Source organism: Neltuma alba, unplaced genomic scaffold (genome assembly GCF_004799145.2).
Source record: "Neltuma alba isolate B1F8T4 unplaced genomic scaffold, ASM479914v2 tig00002165_pilon, whole genome shotgun sequence".
Taxonomy (NCBI): Eukaryota; Viridiplantae; Streptophyta; class Magnoliopsida; order Fabales; family Fabaceae; genus Neltuma; species Neltuma alba.
Window position 1 is genome coordinate 507949 of NW_021632765.1, and position 17099 is coordinate 525047.

General features: G+C 36.2%; 2 protein-coding genes and 1 pseudogene across 3 annotated transcripts; all 3 read right to left on the minus strand.

Moving 5' to 3' along the window:
- On the minus strand, nucleotides 1–3933 carry LOC114718168 (probable WRKY transcription factor 4; annotated as a pseudogene).
- A 4668-nt stretch (nucleotides 3934–8601) lies between these two features.
- LOC114718199 (uncharacterized) lies at nucleotides 8602–12362 on the minus strand. Of its 2 annotated transcripts, XM_028903457.1 has the most exons (7): nucleotides 12105–12362; nucleotides 11932–12026; nucleotides 11393–11510; nucleotides 11139–11257; nucleotides 9546–9726; nucleotides 9192–9335; nucleotides 8602–9007 (listed from the first exon to the last, which is right to left on the minus strand). In XM_028903457.1, the coding sequence occupies exons 1-7, from the start codon at nucleotides 12336–12338 to the stop codon at nucleotides 8711–8713; spliced, it is 1188 nt and encodes a 395-aa protein (XP_028759290.1). In that variant the 5' UTR covers nucleotides 12339–12362; the 3' UTR covers nucleotides 8602–8710. The 2 variants fall into 2 exon arrangements, with proteins under 2 accessions (XP_028759290.1, XP_028759298.1); XM_028903465.1 differs by lacking the exons at nucleotides 11139–11257; nucleotides 11393–11510.
- A 1265-nt stretch (nucleotides 12363–13627) lies between these two features.
- On the minus strand, nucleotides 13628–17086 carry LOC114718310 (chorismate mutase 1, chloroplastic-like). The gene is made up of 6 exons (XM_028903596.1): nucleotides 16805–17086; nucleotides 16013–16238; nucleotides 15844–15930; nucleotides 14958–15101; nucleotides 14235–14327; nucleotides 13628–14108 (listed from the first exon to the last, which is right to left on the minus strand). The coding sequence occupies exons 1-6, from the start codon at nucleotides 16975–16977 to the stop codon at nucleotides 13872–13874; spliced, it is 960 nt and encodes a 319-aa protein (XP_028759429.1). The 5' UTR covers nucleotides 16978–17086; the 3' UTR covers nucleotides 13628–13871.
- Nucleotides 17087–17099: the final 13 nt, after the last annotated feature.

The window sequence follows — 17099 nt, forward strand, 5'->3', positions numbered from 1 at the left end:
GGGACAAACTCTATATGTCTATTTATTAAGTTGTAATGATCTTTCATATACTGAAGTAGGTCCATAACTTACATTTACAAGAGAGAGCGTCAAAATACAGAGAACCTAGGGAACAAAATACAAGCGCTAAGCCTCTAACCATGGTCAACTATATTCACGAAGCCTTTAAATCCTTTTGATTTCTAGGTCACTATTCACCAGGTTAGTTCTCTGACTCAAAAAAGTTGCTTAACCGATCTTGGTATCATATTTGTGCTCTGTTTTGCTCCTCTTTTAAGCGTAAAACAGCTGGGATTTGGTCATTGTTTCCAAAATCCATATCTTTAAGCGAAGCGTGCTTCCCAGAAGTCACTCTGTGTGGCTTTAAAGGCATTGAATTGGTAGTGGCTGTGGTATGGCTGCTATTTCTAGAAGCAGGCGCATCATGGTTATGTTTTCCCTCATACGTAGTTATGACAGCTTTAGGGTCTGTTGAAGATCTCTCACATGCTTACGCACATTACATCCTGCACTAGTGCATTTGTAATAACTCCTGCTCACAGAAAATAAGCATTAGCAATAACGTATGGTAAGTTTAAACTAACATGTAAAAATTCATTTGAACGCAAGATATTGATGGAGAAGAATGAACTAGACGTATTAGGGGCAATTCCACAGATATCCATATGTTGAGAAGGGAAAACAAAGGAGTCGAAAATTTTTTAATATGAAACCACTACTTTCGAAAAAGGTAGCAGGACCAAGGGACATAGAGGGATATGTATTAAGTTTATCTTCCTAGAGTAAGAGTGGGTGCTGCATGACTAGAGAATGATTCACAAATCCTAAATTTACAATCATCCCTTGATAAATTTTAACAGGCTTGTATCATGGGACAAGCACAACATGTCTGAATGATCTTACACAACAACTGGAATTGAGACATGGAAGACTTAATTAATGGAAGCAGAAGCAGCACCAAAAGGTTAGAGCAACTGCAACGTATATGTTCATGCATAGGAGGGCCTCAACTAAGAATATTAATTAGAGTGAAACACAAATAAAAAAAATTGTAAACGATCTATAAGGATTCTTTAATGTGCAGTTCTATCACCCAAGTGCTCTGCCTCCTTCTCTCACTTAGCATTTAGCAATACTCACATCCGGTGAAAAGGAAAAGATCCTCATTTCAATCGTAGGAAATGACAAAAAGAAACTTGTGATTGAATCAATGGGTAATTTAAGCTGAAATACAGGTAGTATCTCCCGCAGAAAAAGAAAATCGTCAGGGAAGAAGAGAATGGATTTGATCAATACCATGATGAAAATAAAAATAATCAATGAAAAACTGAAAAAAGTAATTAGCGCATCATAATGAATTCAATGCAGGATGACAATTTCTTTCTTTTTCTCTTTTGGGTGGCCGTGAATCACAATTTCAAGGAACTATGGCATGCTCCTCATTTATGAGCTAATTTTTTTCTTGTCATCGGTTTGCATTTTGCAGTTCTTGTATACGAATTGGATTGTCACTTGATGTGATTTCAACTATGTGACACATTACAAACATATTTTTACAAGCTCACAAGATAACTAGAGTAGCACATGAGAATAGACGAGGTGATCACCTTGGATGAGGATTTCCCTTCACTACTTTCTGGCCATACTTGCGCCACCTGAAGCCATCATCTAACAGATCAACTTCGCTTCTTGTTTGCACAATGATTTTAGGTTCTGTAACAGTCTTGTGGGACAAAGATGCTTCAGAAGTCCCAACCCCAGTGCTCCTGCAAAGCAGAACTTTAGCCTATATTTTGAAAAGAAAAAAAATTTCAGAGCTCTATATAGAAGGATTCACAAAATTGTAAAACTTGCCTCCTTTTTGGGTTAGGCTCACCAACATCTCCATCTTCTTCCACAATATTAGCATCAAGCACTTCCTCACTCTCACGTGATCCAGATGACTGTCTGGGAGCCTCTTGATTGCAGGTCTGGTCACTCTCACGCATTGAATGGTCAGGCATGCTTTCACCCAAGACAAATGAATTTCCAACCCAACCCTGTGTATTTGACTCAGACATAACTTGAATGCTTTTATTTTCATTTGATTCACAATTATCTTTGGCAGCACGCCTATTTGGCTGAGGCTTTTCATGGTTATGCTGGCCTTTATAGATAATTTCAGTTATATGGCCATCAGGGGCACGCTCAATCTTTTTCTTTACAGGGCAATTCAGATGTGTGCACTTATAGTAGCTCCGTGGATAGTCACTCCCCTTAACCTGCTTCTGTCCATACTTACGCCAGTTATAGCCATCATCTGCTGGTTTGTCAATGCCCATAGAAGAAGTTTGATACTTGTTGTCAGCAGGAGAAGTTTCTGATACTTCCACTTGGGCACCTTTAGGTTCCAATAGTGATGGTGCCACTTGCAGCTCTGATCCTTCAACTGGAGTACTGGATGGCTGCACTGCCAATGGTTCAGGAGCGTCTGTTTCAGCAGATGGGTGAAAATCAGCTTGCAAATGCATCTGTGATTGTGCTAGAACAGCCTGAGCTGTAACCTGTGCTAGAGCCTGTTGGTGGGACATCCCAAAGGGGCTCTGTATATATTGAAATGGAGAGACAATAAGAGGCTCATACAACTATATCCGCTGTCCCCCAGACATGATGATCACATTGATACATAATGATGAGAAAAATGCCCTGCGGCATGACCAATACCTCTGTCATATTATGCAAGCAGCTATTTCTCCACAGCAAGAAAGCAATGAACCAAATTCTTTGCAGGAAAAAAAAATCAGAATAATGTTTTCCACAATAAACTTAGCATGCATCAAGAACAAGGACTTATTTAAAACCGAAATATATGATTCAAGGAATGAAGACGAATTCCCAGGAAAAGTTAAATGCTTGACTTTTTCAGTTACCAACTGTAATCTCAAAGATACAATGCCTTCAATAGTATTGAAGACTTCTCCGATGGGTTTCTTTCTAGATCTTAAAATTGCACCAGACGACAGAGAGATTATTCGCGAAGCCAGGATAAGGGCAACTGAATGACCTAGAGATCAACTACGTGAATGCATGCACCGAAGAGTAACTAGTAACTAACAATTGGGATACAATACCATGCACCATCAACTATTAAGACAAAAACAAGACACAATCACGCCAATCCATTCGGAAAAGCTGTTTCGAAATTTCAGTACGTTGTAATATATGTGGACCAATAAACTTCAACGAACTAAACATTTCAGGTAAATGTACTAGCCAAGTCCACTTTCGGTATTCCCACAAAACCAGCAAGGCAAGCCAAAAGAAGCGCAAGTACAACCACAAAGTTAAATTCTTTCACACACCTGTGGCGAAAAGAAGCCCGGAGAATTAAGCAAACCAGAAGGGCTAAGCCCAGGCGGGATTGTAAACATTGGGGAACGAGCAACAACCAAATTCATTGGTCTACTCTGCTTGAACCCCAAATTCTTCTTTGCTCCATCCTCAGAAGTGGAGGAATTGGAGTTGGAATTCTCCGGAGGGAAACTTGGCCTGACGCCGAGAGCAAGCGGCGAAGCCATAGCTCCGGCGAGCAGCTGAGAGAAAGAACGGCAATCGGAGTCAGGGTGGCTGTCGGAGAAGAAGCTAGAGACAAGAGTCATGGGGCCAGGGCTTAGGCCGAGTCCACCGGTGAAGAAGGCCTCCATGGAAGGTCGAGGCGGGAGAGTGACGGTCGGACGAGGCGGCGGTGCCGCGAGGGGTTGGCCGTTTTTAGTTGACATTAATGGATAAGAGGAAGGAAGGAAGGAAGAAGAAGAAAAGCTCTAAGCGCAGTGCATCCAGCCAACTGAAACTTTAGTGATGTGTTTGGTGATGGCGCAATTAGTGATAATGCTTCATGTGATCTCTGAGGGCGCAGGTTCAAATGAAAGTCCACGACGGATGCAATGAAAATCATTTCTTGAGAGAATGACACTAAGGTCCCATACAACACAAAATACTACAAAAAAGTCCCAGCAAATCTGGTAATGATTATGAAGTCTGAAAGAGACTTGAGTGCAATTTGATGAATTGTAAAAAGATGCCTCTGCCCCTGGTGAGATACACACAAACTAACTGAAAGCTGCCCTGTTTTTCAGTCTGAAAATTGGTACTCCATACGCAGGAAGCAAGAGGGAAAAAACCCAAACTTCATTCTGTTTCTTCCTCCATTCCCATCTGAAAATCTCATCCACTCCATTAATGTCAATCATTGGCAAAAATCACTTGTGTTTTTGGTTTGGTGTGTGTTTGGTCATTCAAGTTGGGGTTTTATTATAGGTGGACAGGGTGATCATGGGTGTTCTGTTTCTGGGTATATTGTGAGTGGATTGAAGGTGGGCTTGCTCTGTCTGGGCATGGTTCAGGGGGAATTGATGAGAAAGATGAAGGTTGGTGTGATTAGAAACCCTTACTGCGAAATAGGAAAATATGTTGTCAATATGGGCCGCGACAGTTGTCAATATAGCTCCTTGACTTGTCAATAGTAACAGCATTGTACAGATTTACATTAACTGAGTTTTTAAATTTTTTACACAAAGGTCATGACCTTCTGTATCCTTGACTCATTGGTAGAGGTCACAAAAAGAGGAAGAAGAGGCAACAAAGAAGGGTGAGTAGTTACATGAGGCAAAAGAAAAAAATGGAAAAAAAAAAAAAAAGAAGCCACTTTGATCCTATACAAATGATGGCAAAAGAATTTTTTTCGTAAATAGAAGTGACATAGATTTTGTTTGTAGATGTCACAACATGCACAAACAATTAGTTTGATACTGGATACATGCAACTATATGTTTTTTTTAATGGGGTTATACAGTCGGTGTAATTACATATATATGAAGTTGTAAATGAAAGTTAGCTATGTATCACATTCTGATGCGTAGTTAGTTGTCATTATCCGCACTCTTCATTGTCAATATATGCTTCATCACTTGTCACTCACTGCACCATCAGTTGTCAATTAATGTGCTGATATAAATTTTAAAAAAAATATGATTTTCGTTACATAATATTATACAACGTCATACAATATCACTAATTCCTCAAAACTAATCCATTTTTTATAATGTGATATAGAATAGTTATTAAAAGTCAATCATCACTGATATGAAGTCGTAAAATCACTTGTCATGAACAACATATTCACTTGTTAATGGTTTTGCTTTGTTCTGATGTTAGTTTAGTGGCAAAAGAAGAAAAAGATGAAGGTTAATGTGGGTAGAAATTCTTAGCATGAAATAGGATATTGTGTTGTCAATCAGCCTGCGATAGTTGTTAATGTGTGCCACGATAGTTGTCAACATAGCTCCTTGACTTGTCAATGACAGTTGCGTGATTCTTGATGCAGGTTTAAATTACTGATGGCGAATACATTTGGAAACATCTATTTTGCTTTGTTCACATAGGGAGAAAGTTTATAAATGATAGAGAAGATGATATGAGATATGTGGGAGGTAATGTAAGAACAACAATATAAAAGAGGGCACAAGTTATGAAGAATTGAAGGAAATTATATCATCAATTGCTGGAAAAGAAAATAACTCATTTCTTTTGAAATTCTCAGTTGTGTATAGCTCAACAGCACCCAACGTAGAAATTAACAACCTGAGTTATCCAAAATAACAAGTAATATAACAGGAGTTAATGACAAGTGATATAACAATGTCATAACAAATGAATGTGTGGATATTAACAATTACTATTCAAAATTTTTACAATTGAAGGTGTCATTTATTTATAATGTTAAGTAATATTTGCATTAAAATATAATTATTAAGAAGAAGGTGTTGCTCAAATTTATGTTCAATTGATAAGAGACAGTGTCTTCATTAACAAGTTATAGTGCTCTATTGGCAAGTCACAGTGCTACCATTAACAACTGATAATCCGCTGTGGCGTTTGACCATATCTGCCGCGACGCCCCCATCTGTCCCTAGGAGCTGCCATTCTGTGTAAGGCGCTGCGGTGCCTGATCATATCTGCCGCAGCGCCCAACCCTTTCAAGAAATTATTTGGCGAACAACAAGTCACAGTATTACCATTGACAAGTTAGTGTGCCACCATTGACAAGTCACAGTGCTTCAATTAACAAGTCACAGTGCCATCAGTGACAAGTCATAGGGTCACCATTGACACTTCATTAATAATGATTATATATGATAATATAACCAAAATATAATATGACAGAGTAATTAAAAATATCATATGATACTAAAATAGGTTATGTAACTTGAATTCATCTTGTTGACAACTTACATCAGCAAATTAATTGACAAGTCACAGTGCTCCATTGACAAGTTATAACAGGTCTAATAACAATGCAGGGTGCGAGTAATGACAACTGAAATGACAGCAGAATCTAACATGCCAAGTTACACTGAAACCATTAACAAGTGAATATGTTATTCATGACAAGTGATTTTACGACTTCATATCAGTGATGATTGACTTTTAATAACTATTCTATATCACATTATAAAAAATGGATTATTTTGAGGAATTAGTGATATTGTATGACGTTGTATAACATTATGTAACGAAAATCATATTTTTTTTAAAATTTATATCAGCACATTAATTGACAACTGATGGTGCAGTGAGTGACAAGTGATGAAGCATATATTGACAATGAAGAGTGCGGATAATAACAACTAACTACGCATCAGAATGTGATACATAGCTAACTTTCATTTACAACTTCATATATATGTAATTACACCACTATATAACCCCATTAAACAAAACATATAGTTGCATGTATCCAGTATCAAACTAATTGTTTGTGCATGCTGTGACATCTACAAACAAAATCTATGTCACTTCTATTTACGAAAAAAATTCTTTTGCCATCATTTGTATAGGATCAAAGTGGCTCTTTTTTTTTTCCATTTTTTTCTTTTGCCTCATGTAACTACTCACCCTTCTTTGTTGCCTCTTCTTCCTCTTTTTGTGACCTCTACCAATGAGTCAAGGGTACAGAAGGTCATGGCCTTTGTGTAAAAAATTTAAAAAATCAGTTAATGTAAATCTGTACAATGCTGTTACTATTGACAAGTCAAAGAGCTATATTGACAACTGTCGCGGCCCATATTGACAACATATTTTCCTATTTCGCAGTAAGGATTTCTAATCACACCAACCTTCATCTTTCTCATCAATTCCCCCTGAACCATGCCCAGACAGAGCAAGCCCACCTTCAATCCACTCATAATATACCCAGAAACAGAACACCCATGATCACCCTGTCCACCTATAATAAAACCCCAACTTGAATGACCAAACACACACCAAACCAAAAACACAAGTGATTTTTGCCCATGATTGACATTAATGAAGTGGATGAGATTTTCAGATGGGAATGGAGAAGAAACAGAATGAAGTTTGGGTTTTTTCCGTCTTGCTTCCTGCGTATGGAGTACCGATTTTCAGACTGAAAAACAGGGCAGCTTTCAGTTAGTTTGTGTGTATCTCACCAGGGCAGAGGCGTCTTTTTACAATTCATCAAATTGCACTCAAGTCCCTTTGGGACTTCATAATCATTACCAAATTTCCTGGGACTTTTTTGTAGTATTTTGTGTTACATGGGACCTTAGTGTCATTCTCCCTCATTTCTTTCTTCCTCTTGCTCTCTCTTTCTTTTTTTGTGTGTGTTTTTCTTTTAATTAATGAAATTTTTTTCTTCCTGTAATGGAACAGGCAACGGATACGCATTGTGGGATACGTCGTCCGTCATCAGGTAAGAAAGCTTCTCTCTCCTGTTATTTTTTTTATACGGCATTGTATTAACTCATGATTATACGATAATATGAATAATTAATATTTCAAAAATTAATGAAACATTAAGGCCCTGTTAAGAATCACATTTAAGTTCATTTCACATAATTTCAGACAAAACTTCTCTTACATACTTATCTTATATTCCGTAAAAATTATTTATAACTTAAATTAGAATATTAAAAAAAAAAACTCATTCTTTGTTATGAAAAAAGAAATACTCATTCTTTTCATGTTTATGCTAGTTAATAACTAATATTGTCAAAATCAGACCAATCAGATCTATCATATATCCAGGTTTCACCCCCCGACCATTTCTTGTACGCTCGATGCCACCCAAAGGATTTTGCTTTTGTCAAGATGCTTGCTTACTATCATTGTTTTCAAAATCCATGTCTCTAAGCAAAGGATACTTCCCGGGGCCAGGAGTCAATATATGTGGCTTTAAAGGCACTGAATTGGTATCAGCTGTGGTGTGGCTGCTATTTCTAGAAGCAGGCACATCATGGTTGTGTTTTCCCTCATACGTAGTTATGAGGGTTTCAGAGCCTGTTGAAGATCTCAACAATCTCTGGTTTGCTTATTTAGAGATGTTTTAAAAAGTACCATGTCTTGACCTTAGTGGTCAATGGCGGCGTTTATTAATGACTTTCGCTCTGCGTTACTTTTAATGCAAGAGATGCTTATTGTCCTCTTGTTTATTTGCAGCATCATGCATGTTGACAGTGTGAGCTGGTGTGAAAGTGCCTTTTAAAGAGATCAGGTCTTTGCAAAACCATACAGATTCAGATTATATATAGCTTAGATGTAAAGGAAGAGTATTTGAAAATGGAATTCATACAGATCGGTGCCACTCAAGCCTATTTAATTACTCTCTCTTGCAAAAAATAAAAGGTAAGGTGTTGATAGGTGAACCCAGAATTCAGGACTTAGTCTCAAAAAAATAAGTGGAAGAAACAGCCAGGCCCTGTACATCGTAAGTGCGAACCAGTCTTTGTCTCTTGTTAGGCGTCTCAAGCCAACAGAACTCCAAATGGAAAGATTTTGACTCTGCAACACTTTTTGACACGTCACAAGGACACCCCATGTACATCCCTCCCGGCAACAGCGTAACCTGGTATCCTCCATCAAATGTAACCAAATTCTCTGACATTGTACCCTTCCACTCCACATTTGTAGTCACGTTTGCATTTTCCTTGTTCGATGTTGAAGTCACAACCTGATACACAAAAGCAGCAAGCTGTTCATTTTACAATATCAAAGTAAAGTGAAAGCCCTCCTCATGAAGTTTACGAACTTTGAAACTTCTCTAATTGAAATATCTGTTTTGGTTTCATTCTTTAGCAGTTATATTTTCTCTTAATTTTCATCTGCTTGTGCCTTGAGGTGTAAGAGTGACATACCTGATTAAGCTGGCCATCGTCATCCATTTCAAGTGACACAACTGTATCAGCTTCAGCAATCGTAGATCCATATACACCACTACGTTTTGTAACAGAATGGCCTTTCCACTCGCCAAGAAAGGGTAAAATCTTACTCTCTTTGTCCTGCCATGAATCCAAAACAAGAAAATGTGTCACACGTGAAAGAAACAACCAACAAAGAATTACTCAGTCATCAAGCTATTTTAAAAATAGGTAGACTTCCTAATACTTAAAATTCCCTTCATAGCATAGATATATATGCAATCCAGTGTTTGTGGGCAGGTGAATTTGTTTCATATATGAGAATGAAAAAATGTTGCTTATCCCGAGTACCATTGAATTGTCAAGCAGAGGTGGAGACCCATCACTTTTTTCCTCTAGGAAAACAATAAGCATATCTACAACTCCTTTTGGATCCAAAATGTGAAAAGCTCTTGCTCGCATCTCTGCCTGAAGAGAATACAAGCAACTCTCACATACTACAGAAGGTCGCCGAGAGGGAAGCTTCACATTTCTGCACGTTAAGGAAATGAAAAGTCAAAGCAAATGGTAGAAATATAAGTTGCACATATGTGTTTGCTTGCTGGTGCATACACATATATGCTGCTACATTTTACAAACTAGCAACTTCCTAATCTAAATGAAGAGGTTCCTAGTATCAATGTCCAAAAACAGACCATATTTGTAGTTGACCATATTAGAAAAAGTCCACATTAATCAAGAGGAAGAAGTCGATCTGGAATGTTGGAAGTAGGCAATTGAGAAATCTGACAGAATGCTTTGAACTATTCCATGCTGCGTCAGTATATACGGAGTATATTTTGTTTTACATAGTATGATGAAAATAATCAAGTACCAAAGGCATTTTTGCACGCCTCCTTCTTAAGCCCACACATTGGTGCATTGGAATTGACAACTACATGGCAACAATGGCAAGGAGTTGTCGGATAATGGAACCATGGATAATAGGATTTTAGGTTTATCTTGAATTTAGTGCATCAATCCGAAAATTGGCTTAACTAGAATAATCAGCTCAGAGACATTAATTTGTTATTTGCATTTATGATCTCAATAGGTATATTTTTCCTAATGGGAACACATTTAAAATTACTATAGTTAAAGCAAATTAACTTGTTTTCTTTTTTCTTTTCTTTTTCCGTTTGGTTTAGTTTTCCAAAGATTTGTTTGCATCACAGAGGGGTGTTTGGGTAAAATAAAATCATGGTTTCAGAAGTGCTTTTACGGTATACAAAGTAAATATGTAGAGGAGTTTGTCTCGATTTGTGGAAAAGTGCTTCTAAAAAGCTTCTGGGGTTAACCAAACACCCCCGTAGTGTGCCATTACCACATGCATTGATTAATACTACCTCCGGTCCTTAATATAAGACCTCGTTTAACTTTTATTTTAGTTCTAAATATAAGACACCAATCCACTTTGTTTCTCATATTTATTTTTTTTTCCAGTATAGTCTTCCTAATAATAGTAGTTTTAGTTAACACACTTGATTAGTAAAAATATTTTAGAAAGATAACATCTATTTATTATAAATAACTAACTTAACTTATTTCTTAATTTACTCAAATTAGTCAACTAGCTCTTATATTTAGAACCAGAAGTGGTATCATCAAAACTAGAGACCTGACGAACCACAGTTTAAACCCCGTATTAGTCACTATGATGCGCAACAGATCATCAACATTATGCATCTTAATCACATGTCCACAGAAAAATTAGTCAGCGAGACGTCTCCATGCAATGGCAAAACAAAAGAGTAAAGCTTGTATCGGATTTCTGTCACTACCCACGCCAGCTGCAATCTCAATTTAGTTTACCCATGTCTACTAACTGCAACTATGACAGTAAACGCCCGACCTGCTTACAAAATTATCAAATAGTGATTTAAGACCTTTCAGAGAATCACTTACTTTGGTGATTCTTCACCAGTATCATCTTCTCCAAGAACCCCTTGCCTTAATACTGTTTCCAACATGCCAGCTGTTTGATACCTCAGGGAAAATGCTCTCTCAGATGGAAAAAAGCCAATCTGCAGGCTAATCATAGTGGATATTTTACAGAAGACAAAGGGATAACAAAACATAAGGCAAAGATACTGTGTCCATGGAAAGAAATCGATAATTATGTGTTCTCTGATACATTCACTAATAGGAGGAAAACTCACTTGTTGATATTTGTCAGCAGTAAACATATTGGTTTCTTTGATTTTGTACTCTGCCCACTCTGATTCCTCATCATATCCAGAAATTGAAGTATTTGATGAAGGTTGCTTAATGTATAGGCTACAAGAAGCAATATAATAAATGAATGAATCAAAGACTTGTAAACGGTCTTCGTTGTGTAACAGATACAATGATTAATGACAATTTAGCTCTAAAGAACTTGATTGCAGAGCTTCACTTCATGACCGACTGGATTAAATCCACTGGATAGATGAAATACCGGAGGTTTATCGCGCATTGTCATTTTGGCTTTGATATCAAGAAAGTCAGTCAACATCCAAGATATTTGTGTTACGTTAATATACTCTTATAATATGACAATTTTATCGTTTCTATGTTAAATTGTCCAATATAATCATCTTAATTACCGCGGTTTGCAAGATGCTATAGAATGCGAAGTGCAATGAGTGTCTCAAAAGAATTATCCGTTTCTTTCCTTCTAACTTTTAAGCATTAAAAAAAGGGGTCATGAGAAGCTTACGTTTGAATGAGACTCATGAGATGATCTTCCCCATAAGAACTTGCTGAAAGCTTCGTACTTATTTGTTGCAACAAATGCCCAGAAGCATCAAATTGCTGAAAAAGGAAAAAGGGAACTAGTAAGGCAAAAACACAAAATTGCTTCTTCAAGAAATTTTCCATTATGATGCTTACGTAGAAAGACCCATTCCATTTTCCCATATTAAGCTCGATGAAGCTATGAAGATTGTCTATGCTCATCACTGCTTCTTCTACTGACGGGGAAGATTGTGAACTCGATGCTCGGATTCTGGGAAAGGAACATGAACGTTTTGGGTTGGCTAAATTTAACGAAAAGGTTCGACCATTGTTGGACTTGGGTAACTTGGGAACCGAATGGATTGAAACTGAGTAGTGAATGGAAGCCATGGCTCCGCAGTGAAAGAGCGAAGGTCGACCCTATGAAAATGAATAAATGGTGAGAGCATTATCTAATCAGCCAACCGATAATAAGGACTTTTCCTAAATTTTTTCATAACTGTTTTAATAAATCTAAATATACACAGTACTCTCGCCCGTATATGAGGGCATATTTCTAACTTCATATAAATCATCACCCTTAAAATTAATTATTTTTTATTATTTTATGTTACATTTAATCTCAAGGTGTCTTCCTTTCACATTTTAATATAATATGAAAGTATCTAATAATAATAATATTTGTAAAGAGAAATAATAAAAAATAATAATTTAATTTTAAGACAATTTTATTGTTTTAACTAATTTTAATCTTGTTGGGTTAGTTAGAATTGTGGAGGGAGTAAATTGTAATTCAATGTAGTTGGAATTGATTTGTTAATGTGAGAAACTCTTGCTTATTTAGTTTTTTTCACTATTGAATTGTAGTTTATAATTTTTTGTCATATTTTGATGCTTTTAAATTTGATAAAATAAAATATGCTTAATACAATTTTTGATCCTTCAAGTTTATTCTTATTTCGATTATGATCCTCAAGTTTCAAATAATAGATTTTGGTCATTCAAGTTTCTTTTTATTTAAAATATTAGTTTTTATTATTAAATAAAAATTTAGATCATTTTGCCCCTTAAAGGACAAAAACTTATAGTTTAAAATTCTAAGGACCAAAATCAAAATAAAGACAAATTTAAAAGACCAAATATTATATTAAGCCAATAAAATATCAAACAAAACCAATCTCTTAATTATCAACCGGACATGTTTTCACGTCAAAAAAAACTGGACATGTTTTTACATTCTCCAACTAAAAATGTTGTAAGGGCGTTATTGTCAATATCTTTTGTTTCTTTTATAGATAAAATTGTTTTACAAATATAAAAACATACTGATTAATAATTATTAACGAGAAAAAATAATATAACTTTCATATTTTTCATTATATTAATTATATTGTATTATATCATCAAATTCATAAAAGTAAAATAATTGTTTAACTCCATTTATGAAGTTAACCTTTCTTGGACAGGTAAGATTTTTTAAATCATCAAGAGCTCTTCAAAATTATTTTAAATGCATTAGTGTTGGTAATATATCTATAATCTATATCAATAGTATTAATAAAAGTGGTGAAGGCAGTAGAGGTCATTACAGCACAAAATTAATGGCGTGAGCAGTGAGCACACAAAGGTCATCAATTGCTCATTTTCTCTACCATCTCTATCACCTTTTCAAAGCTACCTTAGTGTAACCAGTGCACAAAACACTTCATATATGAATATTTGTATGAAATTTAGGGTTGAAACATATTGAATTATCACCAGTTCCATCTCCCATTCCACTATGGTAAGAGCAATCAATTGGGAAGAAATATTTTTACTGGCCCAACGATTGATCCAGCTTTAACAATGTTGAATACAAGGGAACCTTCGTTTACATAGAGGAACGACGAATATCCTCTCTGCAATCCATCACACAAGTGCTGTTCAGTCCAATCTTCTCAACAAGTAGGCAACCTGAACTTCCTTTGTCAGAGGCATGATCCAATCACCATAAAGATCAGCAACCAAGCTTGGTTTGATTTTGTAGACTGGTTCGGTGTCATGCCCTTTACTGTTTAGAGGCACCTCCATCCCATAAGTCTTGGTCTTCTCTTCTACTCTCCTTTTTATTGTCTCTTCAACATCAGAAAATGTTAGCAGACCCATCAGCTGATCTTTGTCCTGCACAATCGAACATGATTAGTGTTTCAAGCAGAAATACCACTAGCATCAGAGTTATACTAACTCAATATGAATGATAACGAGGCATTCATGGAAGTATGACCAGTTTCTCATGAGTATTCGTACCTGCGCTATAATAGCCTTTTTATATTCATCTGGAGCGGCTTGAAACTTAGCCTCCGCCACAAATTTTCCATAATGTATTCTCTTTGAGAGAGCCTGCAGTTCCCCCCCCCCCCCCCAAAAAAAAAAAAAAAATCCAGAAACTGAGAACCAGAGTTTGTCAAGCTATGGAACTGACCACTATTTGTTAATGTAGCCTCAAAACTTGTCAAGGAATGACAATGGCAAAACTTATCCAAAAGATGCATGCCAAATGTCAACTACACAAACTTGCAACAGTTTGTATATGTTATTGACATTGATTGAGAAAGACAACACCTATTTATTTTAAAAAAGACAACACCTATTTATTACAAATAATTAATTAACAAACTTCCTTAATTTAATCAAATTAGTCAATTAGCTCTTATATTAAGAACCGGAGATAGTATAAAATTAAGTATAACTGATAAATGAAAACTTCACCACAGGAATCTTGTTCAATTGAGGAAGCAGCCTTACTTATTCTTCTTTATAGGTAAGTGATATTATGTTACTGAGAAGAGGTCATACTGTAAATTTACAAAATCATTCACCAATCAAGGGAAATGAGCTAGAAATGAAGAACAACTATCCAAGTTGGATAAATAATACCACATGAATAAACTTTGGAAACATAAATGACATAGAACCTCTAGAGTGTTTCAACAGAATTGGAAAAGAAAAGGAATTAATTAAAATGCATACCTGCAAGCACATTGTATCACAAACAGCAGTAGATCCACAATTACCATCATCTCCTTCTGTGACTAGCCGTGGGATGAGATCTGTAAAGTATACTTTCCATACTCTATCATTTATATTAATCGTATCAGCAACAGGATGCAATACCTATTCACATATTAATCAAACAAAAATCTCATAAGGACAGCTAGCACATAAAAGATTTAGCAAAAGAACACAATGTAACACATAAAAAACTCACAATCTTTCCAGTAGCCATTCACTAATTTAATTAAATATGTAAAATAATATGCTAAATGTTTATTGAGGACACCACAGCAAATTCTGACAGCAATGGATTTTCCAAAGTCGAGCAGTAACAGTGAAAATGGTACGTAGATTGATTTTTCACGCTTTTGATGTGTTCTGGGAAGCAAACTGAAATGTCTAATAGCATAAACCACAACTCCCATGTTACAACCTCATGAAAACTGCAACAGAGTCTATCAGACTTTTAGGCCCTATTTTTGCCCAAAAGAAAAATCACAATTCTGTCCGAGCAAGAAAACAGTTCAATAAAAAACCAGAATCTTCATTAGGGGAACAATCTTAATTATTGTGAATGCATACTTGATGTTGGACAAGAGAACAAAGAAGAGATAAAGGGAAAGGAAAGGAGGTGGATTGAAAGAAAGAATTGTGGGGAAGAAGTTCATAAACTTGGCCGTCGATACTGAAAAACTGACTGTGGATCCTATAGAATGGGCCCTTTACAATGAACCCAGAAAAATAACAGTGTGAATTAGAATGAACATGGACAATAAAAACTAGACAGCCTCAGTAAGCTCCTACTTCTTAGTGACTAAATTGATATGTGTTTTCTAATCAGTATAAGGATATTTATCAATACCTTAGGGTAATGCAAAGGTGGTAACATTGGTTCAGGTAAGCCATCAGGGAAAAATGGATGCTCATCCGGGCTCTTGTATCTACCCACCTTCAGTGAAATGGAAACCCGGTCAATAAAAAAAAAAAATAGTAAAAAAAAAAAAAAAACTCAGTAGGTTTCAGTTTCATACTTGAGCATGAAGCTTCTCAGTTTCCATCAATATGTATTGAACCAAAGATCCGCGGAATCCATCAATGAAGATGGCGTCAGGATCATATGTATCTGAATTATAGCAATATTGCGCTCGCTCCAAAAGGCTAAAAATTATGCTATCCTCTTGACGAATTAAAGAACGCCGTATATGATCTAGAGTCAAATTTTCACTTACATCAATTCTTTTCTTTGCTGGCGTTGATCTGCATAAAAGCAATTAACTAATTTTAAACTTAAAAAGAGAAATAGTAACCACAAACATTGTCATCCTCGAAATGAACAATAAGCATGTAATGTAAACCTTGAAGATGGGTGAAAAAATTATTAAAATAATTTAAAGTTTTTTTCACCGTGCTTCTTGAAGATTCAAGAATCAACAAACCGAGTATAAAATAAGCTAAGATCGGTGAACCCGTGATGATCAGGAATGTGACGGGCAGATGATGATGAATCTTGAAGAGGCGAAAGAAACAATAATAATTCTTAGCTTACAAAGGGAAAGAACAAAACAAACAAAACAGCAATCGTACCACCAGACACGATTGTAAAAGAAAGAAAATGTGCTCATGCTAAATAATAAGCGTCTAAGAACATGCCCTATGAGTCAGATTACCATAACCACAGCAAATTACACGAAAATCATAAGCCATGGCACCTTATAAGCAGGTGTACAAATGGGCTAAAGAGAGAATAATAACAAGCTGGAGAGTTAAGCCCCATGATAGAATACAGCAAATAATTGCAAGAACCCGTGAAACAGTGTGCTTACCCAGCCGAAACCGCAAATGCCTTCGGAGAAATAAAGCGTTTTCCACCAAAATTGGTAGCGGGGTTAACAAGGAAGGAAGTGTTGTGTCTTGGGAAGTCAAAAGCGTAATTGGCTTTCGAAGTAGAGAAAAGGGAAGGAGCAGAGGGCGTGGGTCTCAAGAGCTTGGCCTCCATTTGAAAGAACGAAGGGGAAGGTGAACGAATTGAAACCAGAGAATACCAGAAAAGGAAGAAGAACCGAATTAAATTAAGTAACACTTAACCTGATATATGTATACACACACACACAAACACAT

What these genes read in the sequence shown, in the direction of transcription:
- LOC114718199 (XM_028903457.1), bottom strand. Translation starts at nt 12,338, where the DNA reads ATGGCTTCCATTCACTACTCAGTTTCAATCCATTCGGTTCCCAAGTTA. An exon ending in AATGGAATGGGTCTTTCTAC is followed by an intron (nt 12,027 to 12,104) that starts GTAAGCATCATA and finishes TTCCTTTTTCAG; the next exon opens with CAATTTGATGCTTCTGGGCA. An exon ending in ACTGGTGAAGAATCACCAAA is followed by an intron (nt 9,727 to 11,138) that starts GTAAGTGATTCT and finishes CTTAACGTGCAG; the next exon opens with AAATGTGAAGCTTCCCTCTC.
- LOC114718310 (XM_028903596.1), bottom strand. Translation starts at nt 16,977, where the DNA reads ATGGAGGCCAAGCTCTTGAGACCCACGCCCTCTGCTCCTTCCCTTTTC. An exon ending in GCATTTGCGGTTTCGGCTGG is followed by an intron (nt 16,239 to 16,804) that starts GTAAGCACACTG and finishes GCTTTTATGCAG; the next exon opens with ATCAACGCCAGCAAAGAAAA. An exon ending in CTGAGAAGCTTCATGCTCAA is followed by an intron (nt 15,931 to 16,012) that starts GTATGAAACTGA and finishes ATTTCACTGAAG; the next exon opens with GTGGGTAGATACAAGAGCCC.